Below are 15,632 nucleotides of genomic sequence, written 5' to 3' on the forward strand. Positions count from 1 at the left end.
GCAACACTGTCTTTTGGAGGTACTGCCCAAGGGACTTGTTTCTGTCTTGTCTGTCTCAGAGCACTGATGGGGAACCATCATACATTAAATACCTGAGGACAAGAAAGAGCTAAGCAGCCTGTTGCAGAACCGGAAAGTCTGCAGTACTACAAACACCAGAGGGAACAAGAGACTACAGAATCCTGAAAAGGAAAGCCACAAATCTCTATAACTAGGAAATTTCATATAGAAGCCCAGAGAAGGTGCATCCCCCAGGAAAGGTTTGAGAAGACACTCTTCCCCACACAACACCACTGGGAATCTCCAGTCAAGCTGATTGAAATGCACTTAAGAGAAACAGCTTCATATGGGGGAGAAACTCCCCTTAAGTGCATTTTCAAATACACAAAACACAACAAAAAGATAACCAGATACATGAAGAAACAAGGAAACATGGCCCAATCAAAGGGCCAAAATTAATTCCAGAACTAAAAGAAACAGAGGTCTATGAATTACCTGACAGAGAATTCAGAATAGTCTTCTTAAAGAAGCTTAATGTCTTCTTAAAGAAGCTTAATGTGCCATAAGTGATCACAGACAACTAAAGAAATCAGAGAACTGATACATGAACAAGGTTGGAATACCAACAGAGGTGGAAACTAAGAAAGAACCAGAGGTTCTAGAGCTGAAAGTGTAATAACTGAACTAAAAAATTTACTGAAGGTAGCAGACTATATCAAGCAGAAGAAACAAGCGAGACCTCTGAGAGTGATCATTTGAAATTACCAAGTCAGAGTAACAAAAAGAAAAAAAAAAGAAAAGTGAAGAAATCCTAAGGGATTTATATGATGCTATCAAGCAGAACAACATATACATTATGGGAATCCAAGAAGGAGAAGAGTAGCAGAATGGGACAGAGAGCTTATCTGAAGATATAATGGCCAAAGCCTTACCGGCCTGAGGAAGGAAATGGGCATTCAACTTCAAAAAGTTAAAAGGACTCCAACAAGGATGAATACAAGGAGGCTTACACTGAGACGATTATAATCAAACTTTCTAGATACAAAGAATTTAAAAAGCCACAAAACAAAAGCACCTCATCATGTACAAGAGGGCCCCATAAGATTAACAAGAGACTTCTCAACAGAAACATTACAGGGGCCAGAAGGGAGTAGGATGATATATTCAAAGTACTGAAAGAAAGAAACTGCCAACAGAGATTACTGTATCCAGCAAAACTGTCCTTCATGTATGAAGGAGAAATAAAGAACTCAGGTAAACAAAACTGAGGGAGTTCATCACACTAGACCTGCCTTAACAAAAATTGCTGAAAGATATCCTTCAAGTTGAAATGAAAGAACACTAGACAGCAGCATGAACCATACAAAAATACAAAGTTCTCTGGTAAAAGTAAATATATATATAAATACAGAATCCAGTAATACTGTAAGAGTGGTGTAAAAATCACTTTTAATATAGAATTTTAAAGGTAAAAGCACAAAAATAACTATAACATGTTAGTGGATACAAAATTTTTAAGTGTAATCTGTGATATCAATAACAAGAGGTGGAGGGGAGATATAAAGAAGTAGAGTTTTTGTATGTGATTGAAGTTAAGATGTTGTCAGTTTAAAATAGATTACTAGAATTATAAGGTTTTTTTTGGTAATCCCCATGGTAAACATAAAGAAAATACCTATAGAAGATATGCAGAGGAAAATGAAAGCGATCCAGAGCACATCACTACAAAAAAATCAACAAAACACAAGGCAGCAACAAAGTGAGAGAGTGGCGTGGACATATATACACTACCAAACGTAAAATAGATAGCTAGTTAGTGGGAAGCAGGTGCATAGCACAGGGAGATCAGCTCGGTGCTTTGTGACCACCTAGAGGGGTGGGATAGGGAGGGAGGGAGACGCAAGAGGGAAGACATATGGGAACATATGTATATGTATAACTGATTCACTTTGTTATAAAGCAGAAACTAACACACCATTGTAAAGCAATTATACTCCAATAAAGATGTTAAAAAAAAAAGAGAGGGAGAGGTACAAAATAACTACAAGACAGACAAAAAACAATTTAAAAATAACAGTCATAAGTCCTTCCATATCAGTAATTACTTCAAATGTGAATGGATTATATTCTATAATCAAAAGACATACAGTGGCTGAATAGGTTGGGAAAAATAAAAGAAGCAAGATCTGGGAATTCCCTGGTGGTCCAGTGGTTAGGATTCTGTGCTTTCACTGCCTAGCACCTGGGTTTGATCCCTGGTCAGGGAACTAAGGTCCCACAAGCTGCACAGCCAAAAAATTTTAAAAAGCAAGAGCCAACTATATACTATCTGCAAGAGGCTCACTTAGATTTAAGGATACATATAGGATGAAAGTGATAGGATTGCAAAAAGATTCCATGAAAACAGTAAACAAAAGAGAGCAGGAGTGGCATTACTTAGAGAAAAGAATTTTAAGTTTAAAACTACAAGAGAGGGCTTCCCTGGTGGCGCAGTTGTTGAGAGTCCGCCTGCCAATGCAGGGGACACGGGTTCGTGCCCCGGTCTGGGAGGATCCCACATGCCACGGAGCTGCTGGGCCCGTGAGCCATGGCCGCTGAGCCTGCGCATCCGGAGCCTGTGCTCTGCAACGCGAGAGGCCATGACGGTGAGAGGCCCACATACTGAAATAAATAAATAAATAAATAAATAAATAAATAAATAAATAAAAATAAAACTACAAGAGACAAGGATATTATGTAATATAAAAGGGTCAATTTATTGGGACAATATAGCAATTATATACCCAACAGTAGAGCACCTAACTGTATAAAGCAAATATTGACAGAGCTGAAGGGAGAAATAGCAATATAATAATAGTATGAGACCTCAATATCACACTTTCAAATAATTGATGAAATAGACAGAGAATCTTAAGGAAACAGTGATCTTGAACAAAGCTAAATGAACCTAACAAATATATGGAATGTTCCACCCAACAGCAGCAGAATATACTGTCTTTTCAAGCACACAGACCATACTCTGCAGGATAGATCCCACATTAGGTCACAAACAAGTCTTAACAAATTTAACGTTGAAATCATACCTTTTCCAAGCACAGTGCAGTTAGACTAGAAATCGGTAACAGAAAGGGAAAGGGAAAATTCACAAATGTGTGGAAACTAAACATGCTCTTGAACAGCCAATGTACCAAAGAAGAAATCAAAATGGAAACTATAAAGTATCTTGAGGCAAATGAAAACAAAAACACCAAAAGTTATGGGATGCAGCAAAAGCAGTACTAAGAGGGAAGTTTATAGCAATGAACACATTAAAAAAGAAAGATATCAAATCAACAGCGTAACTGTACCTCAAAAAACTTAAGAAAGAACAAACTGAGCCCAGAGTTATCAGAAGGAAGGAAATAGTAAAGATTAGAGCAGAAATAAACATAATAGAGCATAGAAAAACAACTGAAGAAAAATCAAAACTGAAAGTTTTTTTTTTTTAAGATCCAAAAAATTGACAAGCCCTTAGCCAGGCTAAGTGAAAAAGAGAATAGGTTCAAATAACAAAAATAAGAGAAACGTTAGAGCTAATGCCACAGAAACAAACAAAAAGGATCATAAGATACTACTCTAAACAATTATACACCAACAAACTAGATAACCAAGAAGAAATGGATCAATTTCAAGAAACATACAACCTACCAATACTGATTTATAAAGAGATGAAAAATTTGAACAAATCTGTTACTAGTAAGGAGATTGAATTAGTAGTCAAAAACCTACCAACAAAGAAAAGCCCAGGACAGATAACCTCACTGGATAATTCTACCAAACAATTAAAGATGAATTAACACCCATCCTTCTCAAACCCTTCCAAAAAACTGAAGAGGCAATAACATTCCCAAACTCATTCTATGAGGTCAGCATTACCCTGATCCTGAAATCTCAGACAAAGATAGTACAAGAAAAGAAAGTTAATAAGCCAATATCCCTGATGAATATTGTTGTAAAAACCCTCAATAAAATACTAGCAAATGTAATTAACAGTACAATAAGAGGATTATACACATGACCAAGTGGGATTTATTCCTGGAATACAAGGATGATTCATAAGAAAATCAGTGTGGATACTACATTAACAGAATGAAGGGCAAAAACCACATGATCATCTCAACTGATACAGAAGACACCGTTGACAAAATTAAGCACACTTTCATCATAAAAACCCTCACCCAACTAGGAATAGGAAGAAATTACTTGAACATAATAAAGACCATATATGAGTAGCCCACAGCTAACATCATATTCAGTGGTGGAAAACCAAAAGCTTTCCCTGTAAGATCAGGAACAAGGCAAGGATGCCTATTCTTGTCCCTTCTATTCAAAGTATTAGGAGTCATAGCCAGAGAATTCACGCAAGAAAAATAAATTGATAAATAAATAAATAAAAGACATCCAAATAGGAAAGGAAGAAGTAAAATTATCTCTGTTCACAGATGATATGATCTTTTATGTAGGAAAGCCTGAAGACTACACTTACACACACACACACACACACACACCCTGTTAGAGCTAATAAATCTAGCAAATTGCAGAATGAAATATCAACACACAAAAATCAGTTGTTTCTATGCACTAACAATGAAAAGTCCAAAACTATATACTTAGAAAACACTCATTTACAATAGAATTAAAAAGAATAAAATTTAGGAATTAACTTAGTCAAGGAGGCAAAATATTTGTACATCAAAAATTATAAAACATTGCTGAAAGAAATTGAAGACATAAGTAAATGGAAAGACATCCCATGTTCATGGATTAGAAAACTTAATACTGTTAAAATGTCCATATTACCCAAAGCAATCTATAGATGCAGTGCATTCTCTATCAAAATCCCAAAGGCATTTTTTGCAGAAATAGGAAGAAATCCTGAAATTCATATGGAATCTCAAAGGACCCAAGAAAGAAAAAGCACTGGCAACAAAAGCAAAAAGAGACAGGTGGGACTACATCAAACTAAACTGTTTCTGCCTAACAAAGGAAATAATCAACAGAGTGAAAAGGCAACCAATGGAATAGGAGAAAATATTTGTAAACCATATATATGATAAGTGGTTAATACCCAAAATATATAAGTAGCTCATGTAACTCAACAACAGACTATCCAACTGAAAAATGGGCAAAGGACTGGAATAGACATTTTGCAAAGAAGACATACAAGTGGTGAACAAACCTGAAAAGATGCTCAACATCACTAATCAGAGAATTAACAAATCATAACCACACTGAGCTATCACCTCATACCCATTAAGGTGGCCACTATAAAAATACAGAAATTGACTAGTATTGTCAAAGATATAGAGAAAAGGGAACTCTTATACACTGTTGGTGGGAATGTAAAATGGTCAGCTGCTATGGAGAACAATTTCTGAAAAAGTTAAAAATATAATTACCATATGATCCAGCAATCCAACTTTTGGATATATAGCCAAAAGAATTCAAAAGAAAACAGTTCAAGAGATATTTGCACATTACAGCATTATTTACAATAGCTTGGAGGTAGAAGCATCTTAAATGTCCATCAGCAGATGAATGGGTAAAGAAGATGTGGTATTTACACACAGTGGAGTATTTATTATCAGTGGTAAAAAAAAAAAGAAATCCTGTCATGCCACAACATGGATGAACCTTGAGGACTGAGTGAAATAAACCAGTTACAAAAAGATAAATACTGCATGACTCTACTTTTATGAGGTATCTAAAGTAGTCATACTCTTAGGAACTGAAAGTAGAATGGTGGTTGCCAAGGGTGGGGGGAGATAGGGAGTTGTTGATCAGTGGGTATAGAACTTCAGTTCTGCAAGATGAAAAAGTTCTAAAGATCTGTTATACATCAATGTGCATATCGTTAATACTACTCTAATATACTTTAATGGTTAAGTGTAAATTTTGTTATGTTTTTGACTACAATAAAAAATAATAAGCATATTAGTAATATTTTGTTCATCAATACAGTTAGTATATCATGATTTATTTAAGTATTTCTCTGTTGGACGTTGACATTTTGATTTCTAAATTTGTCTTATTATAAATAATGCTACAGATGTTCATTATGAACGTTTTGTTCCTATAAGTCACTTAAACTGTTATTTTCTTTTTTTTATGAATGTATTTATTTATTTTTGTCTGTGTTGGGTCTTCATTGTGGTGCACGGGCTTCTCATTGTGGTGGCTTCTCTTGTTGCGGAGCATGGACTCTAGGCACATAGGCTCAGTAGTCGTGGTGCACAGGCTTAGTTGCTCCGCAGCATGTGGGATCTTCCCGGACCAGGGCTCAAACTCGTGTCCCCTTCATTGGCAGGCGATTCTTAACCACTGCACCACCAGGGAAGTCCCAAAATGGTTATATTATTTCTTAAGATAAGTTTCCGGGGAAAGTTAAATGCAGCAAAAGTTAGGCATATTTTTATGGTTGTTGATACAAATACATTTCTAAAGCACAGCTAACCACTCATTATCTATTGCTATTAATAGTTATCTCTTAAAAAGTATTAATCTCACATTTATAAATGCTATTTTTTGTTAAAAATAAGGCAAACCCCGTAATAGGTTGTCTTGTTTTAAATATTTATATATTTTCTGTTTTACTATTTAGGATCTAGTGTGCATCTTTAGATATATGAAAGAATAAGTATGACAGTAAAGGTCTAATTAGTCCTTACAACATTTAATACAAGGAGAGAGCTTGGTTCTCCTGCCACCAAAGCAAGTATTCTTAAAGAACATTTTCATTGCTTTTTTTTTTTTTTATACCTGGAATTTTTTTCTGGTACCTTGGAATAGGTTCAGAATTTTCTCCCCTGTATCTTTTGTATAAATCAGGTTTACAGTAGCTTCATTCCTTGATCACATTGCAACTAAAATATGTTGGTCATGGTTTATTTAAATGATTTGATGCAGAAAAGGACCTTTTGTAATATTTTATTGTGAAATATATGAAAATTTTAGATGTGCCATTTTTTAGATTTCAGGTTATCTCTGTTTTCTAGGAGGTTGGCAAACTGCCAGCCTACAGCCTGTTTTTGTATATAAGGTTTTATTGAAACATAGTCATGCTTGTGCAGTGTATTGTCTATAGCTGCTTTTGTGCTACAACATAAAATTGAGGAGTTACAACAGCAACCATCGAGCTTCCAAAGCCTAAAATGTTTACTGTCTGTCCCTTTACCAAAAAAGTTTGCCAGCCTCTGTTCTAGGTCATTGTTTTTCAGTAGTGATGTTAAATGATGAGATTATTTTGATTAAAGATGATTTTTTGTAATGTTTTCACTATCATTTCATCTCCTTCTGATACAGAGCTAAAATTATAGATAGATTGCATCTAGAATCACATATAACTCAGAATCTTTTTTTTTGAGATTGTGTTTGAGTTGTCTTGCATGAGTAATAGAACAGAAAAAAGTAGCAGACCACTGATATAGATTAGCATTTCACTTTATCCAGATAAATGTTATTTTTAACTTTAGTGTACTTTATTCTTTTTATTAACCAGGTTCTTTATTTTAAAAGAAAATATATTTTATGGTTTAAAGACAGAAAATTCAAACAGTACAAAAGCTGATACAGAGAAAAGGAAGTCATCTTCCCCAGAGAAAACCATTTCTACCAGTTTCCTATGTTTCCTTACAGAATTAATATATATGTATGTCTGTATAAGCACATATGTACTTATATATTGCCCCATTTTTAATACAAAATTGAAGCACACTTATATACCCTGTTCCATACCTTGTTTTTCCATATATGTACTTACACATTTACTGCTGTAACCAGTAATACTACACTTAAAGCATTTTGTTAATAATGCTTGCTGGGCTTCCCTGGTGGCGCAGTGGTTGAGAGTCCGCCTGCCGATGCAGGGGACGTGGGTTCGTGCCCCGGTCTAGGAGGATCTCACATGCCGCGGAGCGGCTGGGCCCGTGAGCCATGGCCGCTGAGCCTGCGCGTCCGGAGCCTGTGCTCCGCAACGGGAGAGGCCACAACAGTGAGAGGCCCGCGTACCACAAAAAATAATAATAATAATAATAATAATGCTTGCTGTACATTATTATCTTGATTTATTTCTTAACTGCCTCTATTTTTTATATAAAGCAAGGAAAGATTTTCAGAGACAAATGCAGTAGTCATTGTTCAAGGGAAACTTGAGAAGAGGACATTTGGCCTAAGCAAGTGCTTGCTAATGAGTTTTCATTTTAGAGGAGGTTAGCAGAAGTTTAATTTTTTTAATTGTTTGATTCAAGTCCAAATACTATGAATTTGTTATTTCATTTAGTTAATTCTCTAATTCTAATGTGCTCAGAGTGTCAAATATTAGTGTAAAACACATTCTGGATTTTTTGTGTGTTTCTTATTTCTCCATTGGCATGTATATGTAAGGGGTAAGTGAATTTTAAAAGATAAGCAGATGTTGAATTGTATTTGAGAGTCTTTTTTATGTTACATAAGTTGATACATGTGATATTCACAAGAGCTGAAAGAAACTGGGCTTTCTGAACATCAACAGAGCAGTATAGGGGCTACAGCAACAACAGAGGGAATGAAGTGCACCTCACGGAACATCAAATTCTAATGACAGGGCTTCCCTGGTGGCGCAGTGGTTGAGAGTCCGCCTGCCGATGCAGGGGACACGGGTTCGTGCCCCGGTCTGGGAAGATCCCACATGCCACGGAGCGGCTGTGCCCGTGAGCCGTGGCCGCTGAGCCTGCGCATCCAGAGCCTGTGCTCTGCAATGGGAGAGGCCACAACAGTGAGAGGCCCGTGTACCGCAAAAAAAAAAAAAAAAAAAAAAAAAAATTCTAATGACAAAACAGAAACCATTATGAGTCACAAAACAGATAAATTATTACCAAAATAATTTATAAATTATAAAGTTTAATATTAAATTTTAATGTTAATTTAATATTTAATTTTATTAACATTAAATATTTATTGATGTTTAATATTAATATTTAAATATTATTAAAATGTTGGTTTTAAATATTAAATTTAATATTAAATATATTAATACTTTAATGATTATAAATTATAATATTTATAATCTTATAAATTACCAAATCATAACATGCTCAAATGTTTTTAATACCAGCTCAGATACCCATATTGCAAGGAAGACCACAGATTGATTTAACAGTAACTCCACATGGACTCCTGTGTTTCAAATATAAAACCACTGATTATTGCAGGAACTCACCTTGTTTATAAAATCTGATCAATCCACACTTACTAACTTCTCCTCTAAGACTAACTTATGATTAGCTCCAGCACCTAAAAATCTTTGTGTCCTTTCCTACCTTTCCCTTTGAAACCTCTTTTATCCTGGTGTTTTCCTTTGCTCTACAAGTCTTATAAACCCAGGTTTATATGATTGTCAGTTTCCTTGGTGGTCTTTGTAAGGTAGATTTGAAAAAATTTTTCATTAGACCGCTACTTACTATAATAGAAATAAAAGTTTGTAATATAAAGCGATTTTTATTTATTTTTATTTTATATTTATTTAGATTAACATTACTACAGGATACTCACCGCTCACACCTGAGGGAATATGAAAAATACATAGAAGATGTCAAGAGCTCAAAGAGTACCATCCAGAACCTAGAGAATTCATCAAATCAAGTTCTAAATTTTAAATTCTATAAAAGCATGAAAGTTTATGTGGAGAATTTAATTGACTGTCTTAATGAAAAGGTACATGTCTATAAATATGTAATCATTTTCTTTTTATGGAGAAATTCTCTTACAGTGTGATTTTTTTAAAAGTCTAAATCCCATAAATAAATATTTCATCTAGGACTCTTCCTACATATTTTTGACATACTGGAATATTAAGTATTCCCTCGATGTTGGACAGTTAGGTGTTTTTTGTAATCATTTTGCAACTTATAAATAGCAGTATAAATTTTTTAAATTCCATCTGTTTAAGAAAAGTTCCTAGAAAGTAAATTATTAAGTGAAAGGGTCTAAATATTTTTAAGGCTTATGGAACATTGCTAAATTATCCTCCAGAAAGATTGTATCAGTTTCTAGTTTACTACATTAAAAAATGGTTTTTGGTTTTACATATTTATTTTGATCTCAAACAAACCTTTGTTTTGTTAATGTAGTTTTTCTTCTTTTGAATTATTTGTGTCCTTTGCCCTGCTATCTTCTTGGTTTATATGGAGGTTTTTTGTGGGTTTTTTTTCCTTTTTTCTTTTTCCAGTATATGGTGAACAGTTCTTTATTGCTTAAAAATTTTAGTGCTTTATCCTATTTGATGTAGGTAAGCATTCCAGTTTGCCCTGTCTTTTGATTTTGTTTGCAATGTTTTTTTTCACATTAGATGTGTTTTTTTGTTTTTAATTTTTTTTATTGAAGTATAGTTGATTTACAACGTGTTAGTTTCTGGTGTACGGCAAAGTGATTCAGCTATGTATATGTATGTTCTTTTTCATATTCTTTTCCATTATGGTTTATTACAGGATATTGAATATAGTTCCCCGTGATGAACAGTAGGACCTGGTTATTTTATATATAGTAGTTTGTATCCACTAATCCCAAACTCCTAATTTATCCCTCCCCCACCCCCTTTCTCTGGTAACCATAAATTTGTTTTCTGTGTCTGTGACACAGAAGTATGTTTTCTGTGTCTGTTTCTGTTTTGTAAATAAGTTCATTTGTATCATATTTTAGATTCTGCGTATAAGTGATATCATATGGTATTTGTCTTTCTCTTCCTGACTTATTTCATTTACTGTGATAATCTCTAGGTCCATCCATGTTGCTGCAAATGGCATTATTTCATTCTTTTTTATGGCTGAGTAGTATTCCATTTGTGTGTGTGTGTGTATGTGCGTGCATGTGTGTGTACACCACATCTTCCTTATCCATTCATCTGTCAGTGGACCTTTAGGTTGTTTCCCTGTCTTGGCTATTGTAAATAATGCTGCTGTGAACATTGGTGTGCATGTATCTTTTCGAATTAGAGTTTTCTCCAGATACGTACCCAGGAGTGGGATTGCAAGATCATGCGGCAACTCTATTTTTAGTTTTTTAAGGAACCCCCATACTGTTTTCCATAACGGCTGCACCAGTTTACATTCCCACCAACAGTGTAGCAGGGTTCCCTTTTCTCCACACCCTCTCCAGCATTTGTTATATGTAGACTTTTAGATGTTGATCATTGTGACCAGTGTGAGGTGATACCTCATTGTAGTTTTGATTTGCATTTCTCTAGTAATTAGCAATGACATCAGATGTTTTGAAATTTTTGTGTTAATCAGATTTATGAATCATTCTTTTCCATTATTATTTTTGTTTTTGTTTTATATGTACTAAGTCCTTACACTGGGGTCTTAAGTTGTCCTTTTTTTAAAGTAGACTAATCATTTTAAAAATATACTTTCTGCATTACTTTTAATTTACTTTTAAAATATTACCAAATGTATTTTCTCCCCTATTATTTTAAGTTGACTACCTTTAATATCACTTGGTCGTTACTTTTCTGAAATATCTATTACAGTGTAACTTTCTTCATTCATCCTTGAAGAATTACACTGTCAAAGGCTTGAATCCATAGCATTAGCTATGGAACATCATTGGAGTGGGTGGGATTGTTGCCCAAGAAATATAAAAATGCCAGTTTCAACTAATCACTCAATTCTGCTTGACAGCTTTCTTACTTGTCTGGTTAGGTCTCTTCAGTTCTCTATTTTTTTCAAATTTTACCAGTTTCCTCAAGTGTTCCCTACAGTCTGCCCCACCTCAGCCTGTGAAAAATAGCTGCAGTCATCATTTCCTCCTCCTCTTTTAGCTCAAAAAAGAATCCTTCTTCTTATCTATCTACTCTTACCATGTTCCTGACTCCAGCCCATTAGGTTTTATTATTTATGATATTTATAGCTGTTTTAATACAGTAAGTTGATTTTCTAGTTTTATTAGTATTAAAAGTATTGGAAGCTAGGTCTGTTCCTCACAGTGTTCTTTTAATTGAAATGAGATGATATAAAAAATGTTTCTGTATATGAGAATTGAGCATGTAATGTGCTTATATATAAATATTATATTTTATAATTCATTAATGATGACCCACAAAATGTTACTTATATATGTATTTCAGATTATCAACATCCAAGAAATAGAATCAGCCATGCATGCACTCCTTGTAAAACAAGCCATGATCTTTATGAAACGCAGGCAAGATGAATTAAAACATGAATCAGCGTATTTACAAGAGTTATCACGTTAGTGTTTTTCATGTTCAATGTGATTTTTTATTCATTAAGCTAAATTATCAGCTAAAAGATAACAATATTTTTATTCCTGTATAAAAAATGTTTTTTGAGTATTTTCCCACTAACCTTTCAACTACCCCCTTCCAAAAATCCCAGACCATTTAAGCTAGGGCTTCAAAATGTCTTAAGTGCAGTCTAAAACTAAAACATGAAAATTATAACTTCTAATCACTTAGTATTTGAAACAAAATATTTATAGGACCATTTAATGACTGCTTGGAGATGACTTGAAATAAATATGTAGACTGTGTCAGAAATATAACTCTATAAATTTTCCATAGCCCGTCCACAGATTGTTTGTGGAGGTTAAAGAAATTCTGGTGGGTTCAGCATAGAATCATCTGTAAGATCTCATTATATTAATAAAAGATTTGGATGCTTCCCTTTAGTTGTCACACTGGTTTTGTATTTTCAGAGATGTCTTCCATTGATTAAGGTGCTGTCAGGGTATAGTGAAAGAAATGGGCCATAGCATCAAGTAGATGATAAAAGCAAAATCGGAATGACTCAAATACATGACATTCATTTGGTCATAAATTACAGTACATGCTAAAATAGGAAATAATATGAATGACATATTGGTAATGCAAATGTTTCTAGCATTTGACTATAGGGACAGAAAAAAAACTGGTGAAAACTGCTGAAAAAGAATACTAGGGAAAGAAACTTTCTATTAAATTTTGTTACTGTTCTCAAGTGCTGAACTATATTCACCAGACAAGGTACATTTTCGTAGACTAGCAAGCTCAATGACTGTTAATATTGCGATAGGGAGTTAACATTGCAATTTCATTGCATGATGAAATATGCAATTTAAGCATATTCTATGTGTGTGTTTATATATACAGATATGTATATATATCTAAGATATAACTTGTTTTCAAAGTGTTTCACTGTATTTCTTTTGAGAATTTGCAGTATGAAATCAATTTTATTCATTAACAGGCAAAGCTGAGATGTCAACAAATAGAAGCTTGGCTATAGATGAAAAAACTCAATGGATTTTAGAAGAGATTGAATCTCGAAGGTAACTATATAAAGACTTAAAGCATCATTGAGCAAGTATTTTTTCTACTTAAATAAAATTAACCATATAGTATAAATAACCATAACCTTAGCATATTAATTTGTGAGAATGATGTAAAACCAAAATTTATGGTTTAAAGATGCACTGGTATATTTGGATCAGTCAGAAGGAATGGGTAAAATGGCATTTATCAGCCTGGGAATGGCTCATACCTAGAAGCCGGTCCTAATTACATTGTTACCTGCTCTTCCAAATCTGGGTAGGCTATGGGAATGTCTTAAAGGAAAAAAGAGGGAGAACCAGTTCAGATTAATGAAGCTAAAATGTCAAAAATATTAATATAAAATTGCATGCAAATGTGATGGTTTATTTCTGGGTATTTTAAGTAAATGATGACTTTTTGTTTTAAAGCATTTCTTTTCAACAGGAGCTATTTGTTTTTTATTTATTTTTGGTTTATTGCAAAATATAGGGCACAAAGAAGACAAGCAAGGGTTCTTTCTGGGAATTGTACTCATCAGGAAGGAACATCTAGTGATGATGAACTATCTCCAGCAGACATGATGGACTTCCAAAAAAGCCAAGGTCAGTTATCAAGTTTCTAATGTGTCTTGAAGTATTGAAATGCTGGAAAATGCTTTGCTGTGATTGCCCTTAATTATTTAAGCTATGTAAAACAGTTGGTAAAATTCAGGAAAAGAGGAATACATTTTTTTTCCAAATAAGACTTGTCCTTTCCTCTGAAAAAATGGATAAAATGGAGGAGCATGATGAGTATTCCTGAGTTTTCTCCATCAACCTTTTTCATCTCCTGTTATAAAAGGAACCATGAACATTTTTGGCTTCATTTCTCTACTGCATACTTTCTATATTATAATTTTTAATTTAAAATAATTGAATATAGTAAAGCCCAGTTTTAGCATTATAAGAAGGTAAAATATGTGTAGTTGAGTGTGGGCTTTACAGTCAACCAGATGAGTTCAAAGAGGGGATCTAGTCTGTGTGATCATTGGCAGATTCCTTGACTTCACTATATCTGATATTGTTGTTTGTTTGCTTGTTCTTTGTCTGTAAATAGGTAGGCTAGAAACACCTACCTTATAGGGAACATAGTTATGATGATGAAGTGAGGTAATGTATTTATAGTGTTTTGGCATATAGCAGGGGCTCAATAAACGGCAGACTTTATTAGTGTCAATTGTTACTAAAGTGTTTTTTTAATAAAACCTAATTTATATGTTAACGTCAAAGGATAGTTTTCAGCTCAGTTGATTACAAAAATTATACGTAACTATGTTTATAGGAAGCAAACTTCAAGATCACAAACTTAAAATGCATAATATACAGAGACTCATTTTCTTCACAGGTGACATTTTACAGGATCATAAGAAGATTTTTGAAGATGTACACGATGATTTTTGTAATATCCAGAATATTTTATTGAAATTTCAACAGTGGCGAGAAAAGTTTCCTGATTCTTATTATGAAGCTTTCATTAGTTTATGCATTCCGAAGCTTTTAAATCCCCTAATACGATTTCAGTTGATTAATTGGAATCCTCTTAAGGTACATAAGCTTATCATGTGAAAAAAATAATCCTGATCACATTTAGTTACTTAAATCCTCTAGTTATCAGGTTAACTATAAAGTACCATTCCTTTAGAGTTGGAATTGATAATTTGTGCTTTGGAGTAATAGTCTGCACTCATCTTTTCTTGGTTCTCACTCTGTTTTTAAGGCTGAGTGACACTTAACATCAGTAAAGGAAACACTTTTTCTTTTAAATCTTCTTCTATGATAAGTTGAAGATTACTCAAAAAAGTAAAGATAGTATTAGACCTTAAGAGTTTTATAGTCTGTTTGAGTGAAATTCAAAATAGGTACCAAGAGTTCTGAAGTTGGAGATGACATAATGGGAATACTTGGCTACAATGAAGATGAGGAATTTAAATGATGATTTGAAGGATATATAGAATTTAAACAGGAAGACAGAGGAAGGAAAAGGTATTTTATAAAGGTACATAGGGAGAAATATTCGTTTAGTAGACTGCATAGATCCTAAATTAAGAGATATGAACTTGTTTTGATAGATAATGGGAGGCGTACATGATGAAGGTAATGTTTTAGGAAGCCCTGAGCAACAGGCTAACTTGGAGGCTAGGGAGAAAGAGTTGAAGGTATATACTGAAAGGCTATTGCTGTAGCCCAAGTGCAGGGTGAAGAATTCCTCACGTGGGGTGATAGTGACAAAGGGAAGAGAAAGAAAGTGTTGATTACAAGGGAAGAGAAAG

General features: G+C 34.0%; 1 protein-coding gene across 3 annotated transcripts in view; it reads left to right on the plus strand.

The window, feature by feature from the left end:
- The window catches only part of GCFC2 (GC-rich sequence DNA-binding factor 2), a 68,133-nt gene that overhangs the window by 29,312 nt on the left and 23,189 nt on the right, over window positions 1-15,632 (plus strand). For 2 of the 3 annotated variants that reach the window (XM_060117815.1, XM_060117817.1), the window contains exons 6-10: window positions 9,543-9,729; window positions 12,140-12,263; window positions 13,260-13,341; window positions 13,814-13,926; window positions 14,708-14,907. In XM_060117815.1, the coding sequence (XP_059973798.1) occupies window positions 9,543-9,729; window positions 12,140-12,263; window positions 13,260-13,341; window positions 13,814-13,926; window positions 14,708-14,907 (706 nt within the window). The remainder of the gene's footprint in view (window positions 1-9,542; window positions 9,730-12,139; window positions 12,264-13,259; window positions 13,342-13,813; window positions 13,927-14,707; window positions 14,908-15,632) is intronic. The other variant, XM_060117816.1, reaches the window with a different exon arrangement.

The sequence above is a fragment of the Mesoplodon densirostris genome, chromosome 14 (assembly GCF_025265405.1).
Source record: "Mesoplodon densirostris isolate mMesDen1 chromosome 14, mMesDen1 primary haplotype, whole genome shotgun sequence".
NCBI classification, from domain to species: Eukaryota; Metazoa; Chordata; class Mammalia; order Artiodactyla; family Ziphiidae; genus Mesoplodon; species Mesoplodon densirostris.